Source organism: Microchirus variegatus (genome assembly GCF_963457635.1).
Source record: "Microchirus variegatus genome assembly, chromosome: 11".
NCBI classification, from domain to species: Eukaryota; Metazoa; Chordata; class Actinopteri; order Pleuronectiformes; family Soleidae; genus Microchirus; species Microchirus variegatus.
Window position 1 is genome coordinate 4,271,239 of NC_139812.1, and position 12,841 is coordinate 4,284,079.

General features: G+C 38.2%; 1 protein-coding gene across 1 annotated transcript in view; it reads right to left on the bottom strand.

Moving 5' to 3' along the window:
• Positions 1-701: 701 nt before the first annotated feature.
• ppp1r1c (protein phosphatase 1, regulatory (inhibitor) subunit 1C) overlaps positions 702-12,841 on the bottom strand; it is a gene marked incomplete at its 3' end in the record, with an annotated part of 15,240 nt that continues 3,100 nt past the window's right edge. Inside the window, exons 4-6 of the mRNA XM_083897999.1 lie at positions 12,594-12,648; positions 6,479-6,682; positions 702-763 (exon numbers count right to left, since the gene is read on the bottom strand). Of these exons, the coding sequence (XP_083754125.1) occupies positions 702-763; positions 6,479-6,682; positions 12,594-12,648 (321 nt within the window). The remainder of the gene's footprint in view (positions 764-6,478; positions 6,683-12,593; positions 12,649-12,841) is intronic.

Here is a 12,841-nt window from a genome sequence, read left to right on the forward strand (position 1 = left end):
ACATTTGTAGCTACGTCTCTTATGCTCCAATATATATATATAGAAATAGGAATAAAAATCTTCAAATATTGAATCGATTGTTTGGTTAATTTTGAAATCAGAGGATTTGCTCACATGATTTCAAAGTGAATATCTTTTTTTTGTAAGAAGAAGAGTTATATAATGTTGTTTCCACTCATTTTCACTTTTCATTGACTGAATTATTAATTGAAGAACTGAAAAACATTTGCATTATTTTGAAAATGATTGATTTTTGTTGTTGTCGACTGGTGTTTTAAAGGGACAAATAATTGGTTATATCTGCTGTGGATTGTATTTATTTGAATGAATCAAAGATAAAAACGTGTACATTTAAAAAATGGGGGGAAAAAAATGAAGTTATTTCAAAAAACAGTTTAAATGTCAACTCTGTTTGGTTGTTTTGAGATTAACTGATGACGTGAGTTTCTCCGTGTTCTGCATCAGTTAAAAGAAAGAAAAACCAGAACTACCATCGCGTCATGAAGCAAAACAAAGTAAAGTAAAGCCTCATGTTGAGGTGAGTCACATCTGTTGGCTGTTTCCACGTCAGTTTGTAAAGGATAAGTGAAGCTGGTGTAACTACATGCTCCGAGTCAACTCTCTCTCCTCTCAAGTCCCATCCTACAGCAGTCGCTCGTGGAAATGTAAAGACTGGAGTCTGAGAAAACTTCTCCTCTGGATCAGTCTCCCCGAGCGATGGTCTCCTCCTCATCCTCCTCTGGTACAGAGCTTTCCAGCTTCCCTGCACAAACACGTGTCACTGAAATTAGCACGATTGAATAAACTCATCAATAAACTCATTCATATTCAGTACTTGTCATGCACTTATAGATGAGCACATGAGACACACATTACCCACAGAGGCAAATATATGGAACAAGTATGTGGAGCTGAAGGCAATCCCAGCTGACAGGGTGACAGGCAGAGTCCATCACAGGTCCAATTTAGGGAGACGTTGGCCCTCTAATTCACATCTACGGTCAATGAGTGACCCGGATTCAAGTCCACTTGTTGTCCTTTGCTGCATGTCTTCCTACTTTCACACTTCACTTTCCTGTCCACTTAAGGCAAAAAAGCTAAAAATAACACTTGAATAAAATTGCATATTATTAATCCAAAACTGGCAAACTTCTTGCTGTTTAGCCACTGCAACACCGTGTGACCTCTCTTTGAATATAAGCTGCAAAAAAACCTTCAGTAATTTCAATCATTAAAAAATATTCCTTAAGAGGTGTGTTAAAGGTCACATAGAGTGGTCCTGTTGCACATAAATGTTAGTTATGGAGGTCTACTTACATATATTAACTTGTTTTTTGGGTCAAAAACCTCCTAGTTTCTGTAAACTAGCCGATAGAAATCCTCTTTTCTGACAGTGTTTTTCAGCCGCGATGTTTCAGAGTGAACTTTCACCCCCAGAAGACAGAGTCTTGTGATTGGCCAGTACTATCCAGCACATCCGTTCTCAGAAGCGCAGCGCCCCCCTCTGGAACGGCGGATGCACTACTCCTCATTATCAAAACATTGTTTTAACAGTGTTTAAAAATAGCTTCGTCACGTCTCCCCGCCGCAGTCCCTTTTATGACTTTAAACCGGAGTCAGACCCAGAGTCAGAAGACACTGTTGCTTGTGAAACACCTCCACAACGGACGTTATTCTTCTTCTGCGGTTCAATGTACGTAACCGGATGTGCCCGGACTACCGCCCGGAGCAGGAGGATCGGTTGTTCAGGAGAACCGCTGCTTACGTAACTATTACGGGATTTTCAGTGATCTCGTTGAGCCCCGAGATTACAATAAAACACAACGTTCTCAGCAATGGCTGAACTGTTTGTTTCGAACCGTCAGGGCTTCATAAACAAGGTAATGACGCAGATACACACCAAAAAAAAACAGCGATAATAGGAACTTCCGGTCTAGTTCCGCTTTAATATTCTCATTGGATCCTTGTTTAGGGTGATGTTGAACATTTTTAAAGCAAACATCAAGTCATTTTACTGTATGGTTTTTGAATAAAGTCAACTCAAAATCCCTCCCCCTGCCAAAGTGCATCCAGGGGATTGGATCGTTTCCTCAATTTCAAATATTCATATATTCAAATTATTCCCTAAGAGGTGCGTTAAAAACCCTGACCCCATGGCTATTATTCACTCTTTAACTTGATGAAGTTACAGAGTCTGACTGACGAGGTGTCCGACGTCATCATGTTTGTGTGCACAAGTGTAAGAGTGACAGAAAGAAAGAAAGTAGATGAGAGAGGCTCTACTCATGCTGCTGTAACATGAAATACGATTTTTACCATTAGAAAAAAATACATATGGCGATCAGTCTTAACATTGTGTCAGTGTGACCATTATTATACTGTTCCCATTTCAAATTTAACACACACAATCTGGTGTTCATGTATAACTACAGTTTTTTATTTTTTAACTTTTATCTTTTCTTAATTTTTAATTGTTAATATACGGAGCCCCCGAAGTGACATGAGGAAAAATTTAAAAAAATTAAGAAAACATTTATTTTTGGAAATATTGAGTTTCAAAGCCGAGATTTCAAGTTTCCAAAAAAATATGAAAAAAATAAAATTATTAATAAATGAATAAACATTTTTTTAGAAACTCGATAATATATAATAATATAAGTATATTTTAAAATGTTCTGCATGTTAAAGTAGTGTATTAATACAGAGCCCCCGAAGTCACATGAGAAAAAAAAAAGTGAAATTTCAAGTTTCAAAGTCGAGATCTCGGGTTTCCAAAAAATTATTTTTCATATTTTTTTGGAAACGCGAGATCTCGACTTTGAAACTCGAGATTTAATTAATTTATTTTTTTCTTCTTTTTTTTTCTTTTTCTCACGTCACTTCGGGGGCTCCGTATTAATACACTACTTTAACATGCAGAAAATTGTAAAATACATCCATATTATAATATATTGTTTAAATTAATCCCCCACAAAGAATAATTTTTTGAACGTCTGGACAAATGGGCAAAAAGCTACAAGCAACTGGACTTTCCCATTTATTTAACCTCTCATCGTCATCTTCTTTAGAACTAAAGAGTTAAACTATTGAAGATATTCCAACTGAGGCTGTACCAGATAACAGGACAAACACTTTATAGTATGTGTCAATGCTTCTCTTTGTCATGTAAAATAACTTACTAGAAAAGTGACTAATCATTTTGTAATCGGATTACTTTGCGACTCTTTGTACACGACTCACTGACATTCATCGTCTTGAAAGACACTGAGGACTCAGACGTTCAGTAAATGTTCCAGCATCATTTTATTCACAGCCATTTCTACACAAGCACAACCTCACCACCATCACCTGTAAATCCCCACTGATTAAGGACCTTGAACTAAAATCTTAGTGTTTTTTATGAGTGAATGAAGCAGAGGGAAGCCAGCACACACACAGTGTTTGAGTGTGTGATGCAGCATTAATGAGATCAGATGAACAGCAGAGAGAGAAGAGGACAAAAACGAGAGGTGGTTATCGAGACACGGAGTCAGGACTGGACGCTCCCTTTTTAAGGTCATGTGACAAATCTGAGGAGGAAGAAGAGAGACAGGTAAGAGGAGGAGGAGGAGCAGGAGGTGGAAGAGGAGGGTGAGGAGAAGGCAGAGAATGATGAAACGTGGAGGAGGAAGAGGAGGAGGAGGGAGAGACAGATGAGTTAGTGCTGTTAGTATTTTCTCAGGAGGTTTACACAACATAGTAATGTAAACAACACAGCAGTGAATTATTAGTTACACAGTGTGTGTGTGTGTATATGTGTGTGTGTGTGTGTGTGTTCTTGTACTTGCGGCATACTGAGGACCAGTGAGGGTTTTTAACCAACAAAGTGAGGTCATTTTTACAGACTGAGGACATTTTGGCCGGTCCTCACTTTGTTTTCATTGAAATCACTTCCTTAGGTTCCTATAACATGCTATACTCAATTTGTCAAAAAATATATATATACATTTTGGACGACATAGTATAGTATGACGTTTTTGTCAAATTCTGGACCAAAAATGTTTTTTGTTTTTTTTTTACTTTTGTCAAATGTTACTGCACCCAGTAGTTCTTTATAGATGTCATTCATGAAGTAGATAACTTGTAATTGTGTTGATTTATAAAGTGGAAATGCTGGTCCTCGCTTTGTCAGCACTTTTACCCGGTCCTCAGTATGAAGCAAGTACAAGAATGTGTGTGTGTGTGTGTGTGTGTGTGTGTGTGTGTGTGTGTGTGTGTGTGTGTGTGTGTGTGTGTGTGTGTGTGTGTGTGTGTGTGTGTGTGTGTGTGTGTGTGTGTGTTCTTGTACTTGTGGCATACTGAGGACCAGTGAGGGTTTTTAACCAACAAAGTGAGGTCATTTTTACAAAGTGAGGACATTTTGGCCGGTCCTCACTTTGTTTTCATTGACATCACTTCCTTAGATTGTAAACATCTATACTCTGTTTTCTAACATTGGTCCTCAATTTGGTACAAAAACCCGGTTCCACCTGCAGACATTTTATGGTACTGCACCCAGTAGTTTTTTATAGATGTCATTCATGATGTAGATATTTGTAATTGTGTTGATTTATAAAGTGGAAATGCTGGTCCTCAGTATGCAGCAAGTACAAGAATGTGTGTGTGTGTGTGTGTGTGTGTGTGTGTGTGTGTGTGTGTGTGTGTGTGTGTGTGTGTGTGTGTGTGTGTGTGTGTGTGTGTGTGTGTGTGTGTGAGAGAGAGGGAGAATAATTTTCTCATACTGGAGCAAAGCCGAGCACCAAATAATAAGGTTGTTAAAAAACCTGCAGTAATGTTTTGACGTGTTCACATAAAACAGCTTCTATTCAGATGAATGTTTCCCACCCAACTTCTGAATCTCTGATAAAAAAAAACAAAAAAACTAATAACTGCCTTTTGAGCATTCATTTTTTTCCTCCTCAGGGATAGTTCAGGTTTTTTTGAAGTGTGGTTGTATGAGGAACTCATGTGTGCAATGATGTAACATTGCCAGTTTTCTCTTTGAACCTTGGTACCGACAGTGGGTGGTTTACAAAGTGACGCAACCGTCAGTTTACCTGTCTGGAAAGATGACTATATTCTATATTCTATATTTGAAGTGGCTCCACTTTGCATTCCCCCGTAACGGCCATTGATGTTGATACCAGGTCTAAAGGGGGTCAGATTAGAACCAGTCTCCTAACCTGGCATCCTTATTTCTTACAATAATCAACACTTATACATTACAGTTTTTCTCAGTCGCTTTGGTGCTTTCCTCAGATCAGAATGATCATTCTCATAATTATTAGTTCAACCTCCCCAACATTTAGTCATTTGTGCACATCATAGAAGCAATTTCTCCTTCCTCTGATAATTGCAAATGCTTTTGGACATGTATCAGTTGCTTTCATACAATTCTCTGCTGTTTTATAACATTATCATTTGCTTATGTCTAATAGTTTTCATTTCCTTGCTTGAGTCATTACATACAAAACTGTTGAACTAGTTATCAAATTCTCTCAAGCAAATGATATACCTTTCTTGATAATTTTTCCTGGAAATGTCTCCTAAATAGAACAATTGCTCTCAGGTGAACTGAACTGAGCAGATTTCACTCATGAGGAGATGTGTGAAGTATTAGTTGTAACCAATGACAAGACACTTGTTCACAGTCACTCAGGGATGAATCCCATGAACCCTCACTTGGCAACCATATACAGTATGAACCAAGCAGGACATAGTGTGTACCATTTCTACAATTCTGTGACACAGAAATGGAAGGTCAGCATCGTGGAATTAGGGTGAGGATGTGGGGAGGAAGAGGAAGGGGACAAAACAGGGGAAGAGAGAGAAGAGACCAAATACAGAGGCAGATTCCTAATGAAATAAGAGCTACAGTTGTGGAGCATGTTGTCAATCACAGCCTCACAATGGCTGAGGCTGGTCAGAGGGTGCAACCAAATGTTGAAAGAACCAACATTTCGCAGGGAGAACAGGTATGTATAGTATTGGACAGTAATCCAACATCTCATCATATCTCACTTACTCCCCTAACTACAGAAATATGTAACTTTAGTGTATTTTCAGGTAGTGTCACCGAGTTGTGACCTTTTTTTGTATTGGAAAACCCTGAGAGAAGGAATGGACTTTCCATTTTGAGCAAGTGACATGTTTTTGCAGGTTATCCACTAGGTTTTGCGGTAAATTGTTTTGAGAAATGCACTGACTGCCATGCAAATGTTAATATTGATTTGAGAAAAGCACCAAAGCGACTGAGGAAAACTGTAATTCCAGGTCTGGGGGCTTAAGTGTCAGTACTTCATATAAGCACACTTACAAAAACCTGCACTATACCTTTAAGGACAGATTATAGAACTAGAAAAAAAAAGATCACACTGTAAAGTCAGTGTCTAAACTTTGTTGTTGGGTCTGCTGCTGTCCACTGTGTGTTTGTGTTTTATCTAATAAAAAAAACGTTTACCCCCTAAACTGTTGCTCTCTGCCACTCCTCTCTCCTGATTGGCTAACGGCAGACTGGCCTCGTTCCCGTTGGCATCCTCTGGCCCGTTGTGATTGGCCCACAGAGAAGCAGTGGCATAGAGCTGCGCTGTGATTGGGCTCAGCTGGCCGTCTGTGTCACAGAGAGCCGCGCCCGATAGATGTTGCTCCACCCCCAGCTGAAGCTCTGGGGAAGAGAAGAGCACCTCTTGTGGAGAGATGCTTCAACTACAGGCATGTCGCAACAGAGCAGGGGGGGTGGAGGGGGAAGCCAAAAGTAACAAAAAAATAAAATAAATTTGTGACTTGAAATTAAATCTCAATACAAAATGAAAACAGTTCAGCAAGGTTGTCCTGCATCAGGTAAAGAAAAACAATGAACATCCAGCTCAGTGGGATTTAATCTTGAGGGAAGATATCCTCATGTTTCTGGAATAAGTTTGCCAATTTACAAGAATCTTGAAACATGATAAACAGCACCAAGTACATGACCCACAGCTGTGAGTCTTTATGGTAGTATTTTCTCTGTTAGAGCTCCAACAAGCATCCCTCTGTTCCCCTCTGTTGGTGTTTCATTTTCATTTGTAGATAACCAGAGAAATCAGTCTCTAAATATAACACAAATCCTGCCAAAATGCTTCTAATTGGATTAAATAATATAATTAATCAAGTAGAATACAAAATAAGTACTTTTACTTTAATTTATGTAATAAATCAAAAAGCAACTGGCCATAAAATCCTCCTAATATGTCAAGGAGGACCAGGAATAATGTTCATATAACAAACTGAACTCACCAACAAAAATAGTACAACAAAAATACTTGCATTAAAAAAAAATTTTTTCACATCGCAAAGTTTGTTTATGTTTTGAAATTATGTTTTGGCATGAGGCGCCATTTACAGCCATCTACCTATCATAGCAGTCAGTAGAGTCTCAGTGGTTGAGCAGCGATGGGTTGCCAGTTACATAGCTACAACTGAAATGAAACGAAAAGAAACCGAAAAGACCTCGGTATGAATGTCAAAAACGCCAAGATAAAGTTTGCGGCAAAGCGAGGGTCAATATAGGACATGGGTGTCAAACTCTGGCCGTGTAATTTCATTTGGCCCTTGAGGCAATATCAAATTAACATTAGAGCTGGCCCGCCGGTATTATACAGCGGTATTATAACACTGCATTCACCGCTAATACTACAAATCCCATAATGCTCTGCTGTTGTTTTGTATTCATTGTTATTTTATTTTCAAATTTATTAGCTTGTGGAAAAAGTTAATGTAGTTTTTTACCTCAGAAGGCTGCAAATAGAAAAGAGGCATTCAATTTTTTATTTAAATTTTATTTAATATGCCATTGATGTTTTTTCATTTGTTTTTTGAAAGTTGATTTTGCACTATTAAGTTATATAAGCGTTGCTTGTTCCATATTCAGTGTTAAAGCAAATCAGTGTAGCAAACTGAGCAATAATTAACGTTTTATTCATGCACTTTCTCTTGCTACTTCAAGGCTTGAATGTTTGATTCATTCATTATTGTTATTTTATTTTCAAATTTATTATTAGCCTGTGGAAAAAGTTTATTTTGATATTTACCTCAGAAGGCTGCAAATAGAAAAGAGGCATTCAATTTTTATCCATCCATTATCTACCACTTATCCTGTATTTAGGGTGCATTCAATTTTTATTAAAATTTTATTTGATATGCCATTGATATTTTTTAATTATTATTATTATTATTTGAAACTCGATTTTGCATGTCACTATAAAGTTATATAAGCCTTGCTTGTTCAATATTCAATGCAAAACTTGTTTCGGTCCCAATTAAAAGGTTAATTTGTTCAACCTTGGCCCGCGGCTTTGTTCAGTTTTAAATTTTGGCCCACTCTGTATTTGAGTTTGACACCCCTGATATAGGACATGCTTTTGAACGGTGGAGAGAGTTTAAAGCTGAGAGGAATTTCAAAACGGATGCAGAATGGGCTGCTCTTCTCCTAGACAGGTAAGCTCATCTTGGCTAACTACGTTAGCATCATAGCTCGACTGTCGAGTTCTGTTTTGAACTGTTCACTCGGTTTTGGAGGCTGCCGTACTGACTCACCGGCAGTTCTGTTCTGTCAGCGGCTGCAGTTGGTTCTGCGTGGGCTGCAGCGGCAGTTCAGATGACACAGAGATGCGTCTTTTAGTCTCTTTCTAATCTTACATAAAAGTCTTCTTCTGACATGCACAGAGAGAATTACAGCGGTAGCCGAGTGGTTAAATAGGTGGACTTGTGTCGGGAAGGTTGTAGGATTGATTCTGAACAGTGTCAACATTATTAACCTTATTATTGTATAAAGCATTAATACGCTTGCAATTCATAAAATATTACCATAAATATATTACATATAAATATATTGGCTGTGTGGTGGTAATTTGCCTTGTGTGCCACGATGTCTCACTCTAAGGTTTTGTCAGAAGTTGGCAGCCCTGCTATATAACATTGTAAAAGGGGAGGCAAAAATGAAGGATAGTTCTGTCAAATATCATGCATAAAGTTATTCCATCTGATATATCCATCCCTAGTCAACAGCTAATGTTACCATAAATTATTATACATCTTGATCTTTACTGAGAGAACAGAATTGTGTGTCTTAGAGCCACTCATTTATGATAAAACGCTTGCTCCTTGGAGTTACATGTCAACCGCTCTGGCAACCTTGACTCTGGAAGGGAGGGGTGGAGTAGGAGGCGGATACGACTCGCAGCAGTGTTTTGATTTTGAGTGTAGTAACCGTTTTTGGCCACATTGTTACAGATGGCGCCTTCAATGTTGAGAAGGAATGATAACGGACAGTAAAACGTCATCATTAATAAATAAAACCTGCTTTTCTTCCCCTGAACCTGCAGGACATAAACTGCTCACAGAATAGAACCTGGCCGATTATTCAATACGTTGGTTCCCGTTTGGAGGGATTTATGATGTACACACACACACACACACACGCACACACACACACACACACACACACTCTCTCACTCATACGCAAGATCAATAGAAGAAAAGCTTTTACTGCACACACTTCCCGGAACCAAATTAGTGCTGCACTCAGTGCTTTGCACCATCATGTTTTTCTTTCCTGTCTTTTGACCTAAAGATACACGTTGTCCAGCAAACATAAACACACACACACACCGAAACACATATTCAAACACACATTAGTACTTCTCAAACAGACAACAGTCATTACAAATTTTTGTGATCGACTCGTATTGTGCAAATCCGCTTAGTTTGATTCCTGACGTCACCTCTAAGAATCTGAACTCCTCTATTGAAACCTTGTGTGATTTGACCGACACCATGTTGAGGTTGTGCCACCTGCCATTAGTTGTAGTGCAATTGCCGCTAATTCAGGTCCCTTTGGTGACCTTTGACCTATTTTGACTGATACATTATGTGTTTACACATTTATTTTGTCAGCACTTTAATTTGTAAACGTTTGCCTTTAATTAAAGACAATTCATGTGAGATGTGTGTTCCCTTGTCCTTTTTGCATGACACATAAATAAAAATAACTAAGTAACTTTTACTCTCTCTACATTTTGAACAAGGTACTTTAACTGGTACTTAATTAAACTTATTTTTACTTGAGTAGAATATTTCAGTACTCTTTCTACCTCTGATTGTATGTATATGTGTGTGTGTGCGTGCGTGCGTGCGTGCGTGCGTGTGTGTGTGATGTTAACAGTAGGCTTTAAAAATAAAAGGTTTGCTGCTGCACCAGGCAAATGATCAAATTGGTTTTAATTAACAACAATCCAATCAACGGTCTCTTTACATGTCAGGTGACTTGGACCTTGGTGAATTAGCATGAGTTAAACATATATGTATAACAAACACATGACCTGTGTCCTCTACCCTACATTGGTGTTAAATATTATATTGTTCTACCAGTGGTACGAGTACATAAGTACATTTACTTCATTGCTGCACTTAAGTAAACTGTTCTATGTCTCTGTTTTACTTTTTACTCCACTAGTTACAGTATATTAGTACATGTACCTTCCACGTCACTATACTTTTTACAATTCACTGCCTCACACTGACTGCGTCTGGGAACCAGTTGCTCTTTCACTGTTAATCACGTGTCCATTGTTTTTGAAAGTGTTATTTGTGATTGATCAACAGTGACAGATCCAGTCAGTGTGATGGCAGACTGTTTTTACAGGCCTAAAATAATGAACATGTGCTTTCAGCAGCATCATCTGTCAGATGATTTACTATTTGTGTATTACACAAATACACAGTATAGTCACAGTAACAAAATAATATTATGTAGATGTAGTAGACTGTTGCTCCACGGGTACTTTTACTTTGTACTTTCTTTGTACTTTAGCTAAAATAAAATGTTACAGTGTACACAGTTAAAGCCTGTCCTTATGACGTAAAATAACATCAGAAGAGTGAAATAGTCGCCAGAACACATCTGACCAAACCCTGTTGTTAAAAGTGACACACCCAGGTGTATTTGCTGTGTCAACAACTGGGGCTACCACAACAACAACTGTGTGTTTGAAATGAGCAAAGACACTCGCATCTCTCCAGACGCTGCTTTACGGCGAGGACTCTAATCTTCTTCTTCTGCAGCAGCAGCAGCAGCAGCAGCAGCAGCAGTGCTGCATCCTCAGACTGCATCATCACTGCTTTCCTCCTTGGCAGTTTTATCAATTATTCAGCACAAGTGAAGCTAAAAACAATAACAACAACAGCAAGTCTGATAAAAGCCGTCAGACAGGTGCTGTTTGTCTGTGAAATGCTTTTTTCCCAAAGAAAGACACCGTTCACAGTCTTTAACTCGGGGGAACATACTACAAACTTGCTTTGTCATGTAATCATTCAGTCAGCCAATAACATGTCCGCACAACAACCATAACAGAGACATTCCTGATGAGAAAGACAATGAACCTCAGGTGATCAACATTTCAGCTCTGAAGTCATGAGCTTTTCCACCAGGATGTAAATCCAGCCATTATATCCAGGTGTTACTAACCAAAATAAGCATAATTTTCAACATAAAAAATAAAGAATATTGCAAGAATATTCTTGATAATATAGCTTGCACATACTTTTCTGAATTCTGGTAGGATTATAATAAAAATAGCAGGACGGGGTGCCCTTGAGCAAGGCATTCATTTCCTGCATTTGCTCCCTAGGTTAGAGAAGTGCACCAGTGCGACTGCACCTGGTGTGTGTGTGATAAAATTCACTATCACTATAATTGGTGTGTGTGCAAAAATAAATATGTTTCCTTTGCTACAATTACACGTCAATATTTTATCTCAATCCTCACAAGATTCTGTTTTGGATATTTAACAACTACGTTGGTGACAACATGTGAATTGGAATCTATGAACACAACATTTCATGGGAATTAGAGATCTGAGAACATAAGAAAAAAAGAAGAATTCAGGCCAAAACCAAGACTCAGAGAACAAAAGTGGGGTGAAACCACAGATTGTGACAGACTGACAGAGAGAGACATACGTCATGTGGTAAAGCAAAGTAAACAGAACCTCCATACTGAGAGCAAACATATAAATACTATGAAGCAGAGGAGAGACTGTGTATACAGCTGCAGCACGCCGTATACAACACCAGCACATATAGATCACTTATATATCATACACTCATACACATAAACAAGCATGCACTGTATTTATAGAAGATGAATGGATGGAAAACAAACTATTTGATATTTAACTGATCAAATAAAGTTTTCCATCAACATGCGGATTGTTGGCCTAGTCATGCTTTAATCTACAAGGGAAACAACCTGGGTTTAATAATAATAATCCAGTATTTCAGCTAAAAAAAAGCCCTGCGTGACTACTTAATATAGAAAGATACAGTGCTCGAAGCTCTACTATCGGCTTTTCCTTTTGTTTTTGCCATTTTAGAGGCATTTCAGTGACAAACTGGAAGAAACATAATATTAAAAGAGCAAATCGCACCAAGTAAATCTTCCTAATGATTATCTTTTTGGCACATTTATGTACAATTATATCATAAACTATCGGACACTGTGTGGAAGCGTGGGATCACTAAAACAACCACCTAGTGTTTACCTTTCATGGTGGGTGGGACGAAGGTACTCTGCTTCCTCTGAGAGGAGTCTGACTCCTGCAACAACAGAAAGAAAAAACATTCTATTAGTTGATTCAACACGATCACACCATGAGAATGTTAAGAGAACATTTGAACAATGAGACAAAATATTCGGATAAAATAACTCTCAAATAAAGGTTAAATATTAATAAGCACATATGACGTGACGCATCATTCTGTCGTTGACAATGTTATTATAGTGGAAACT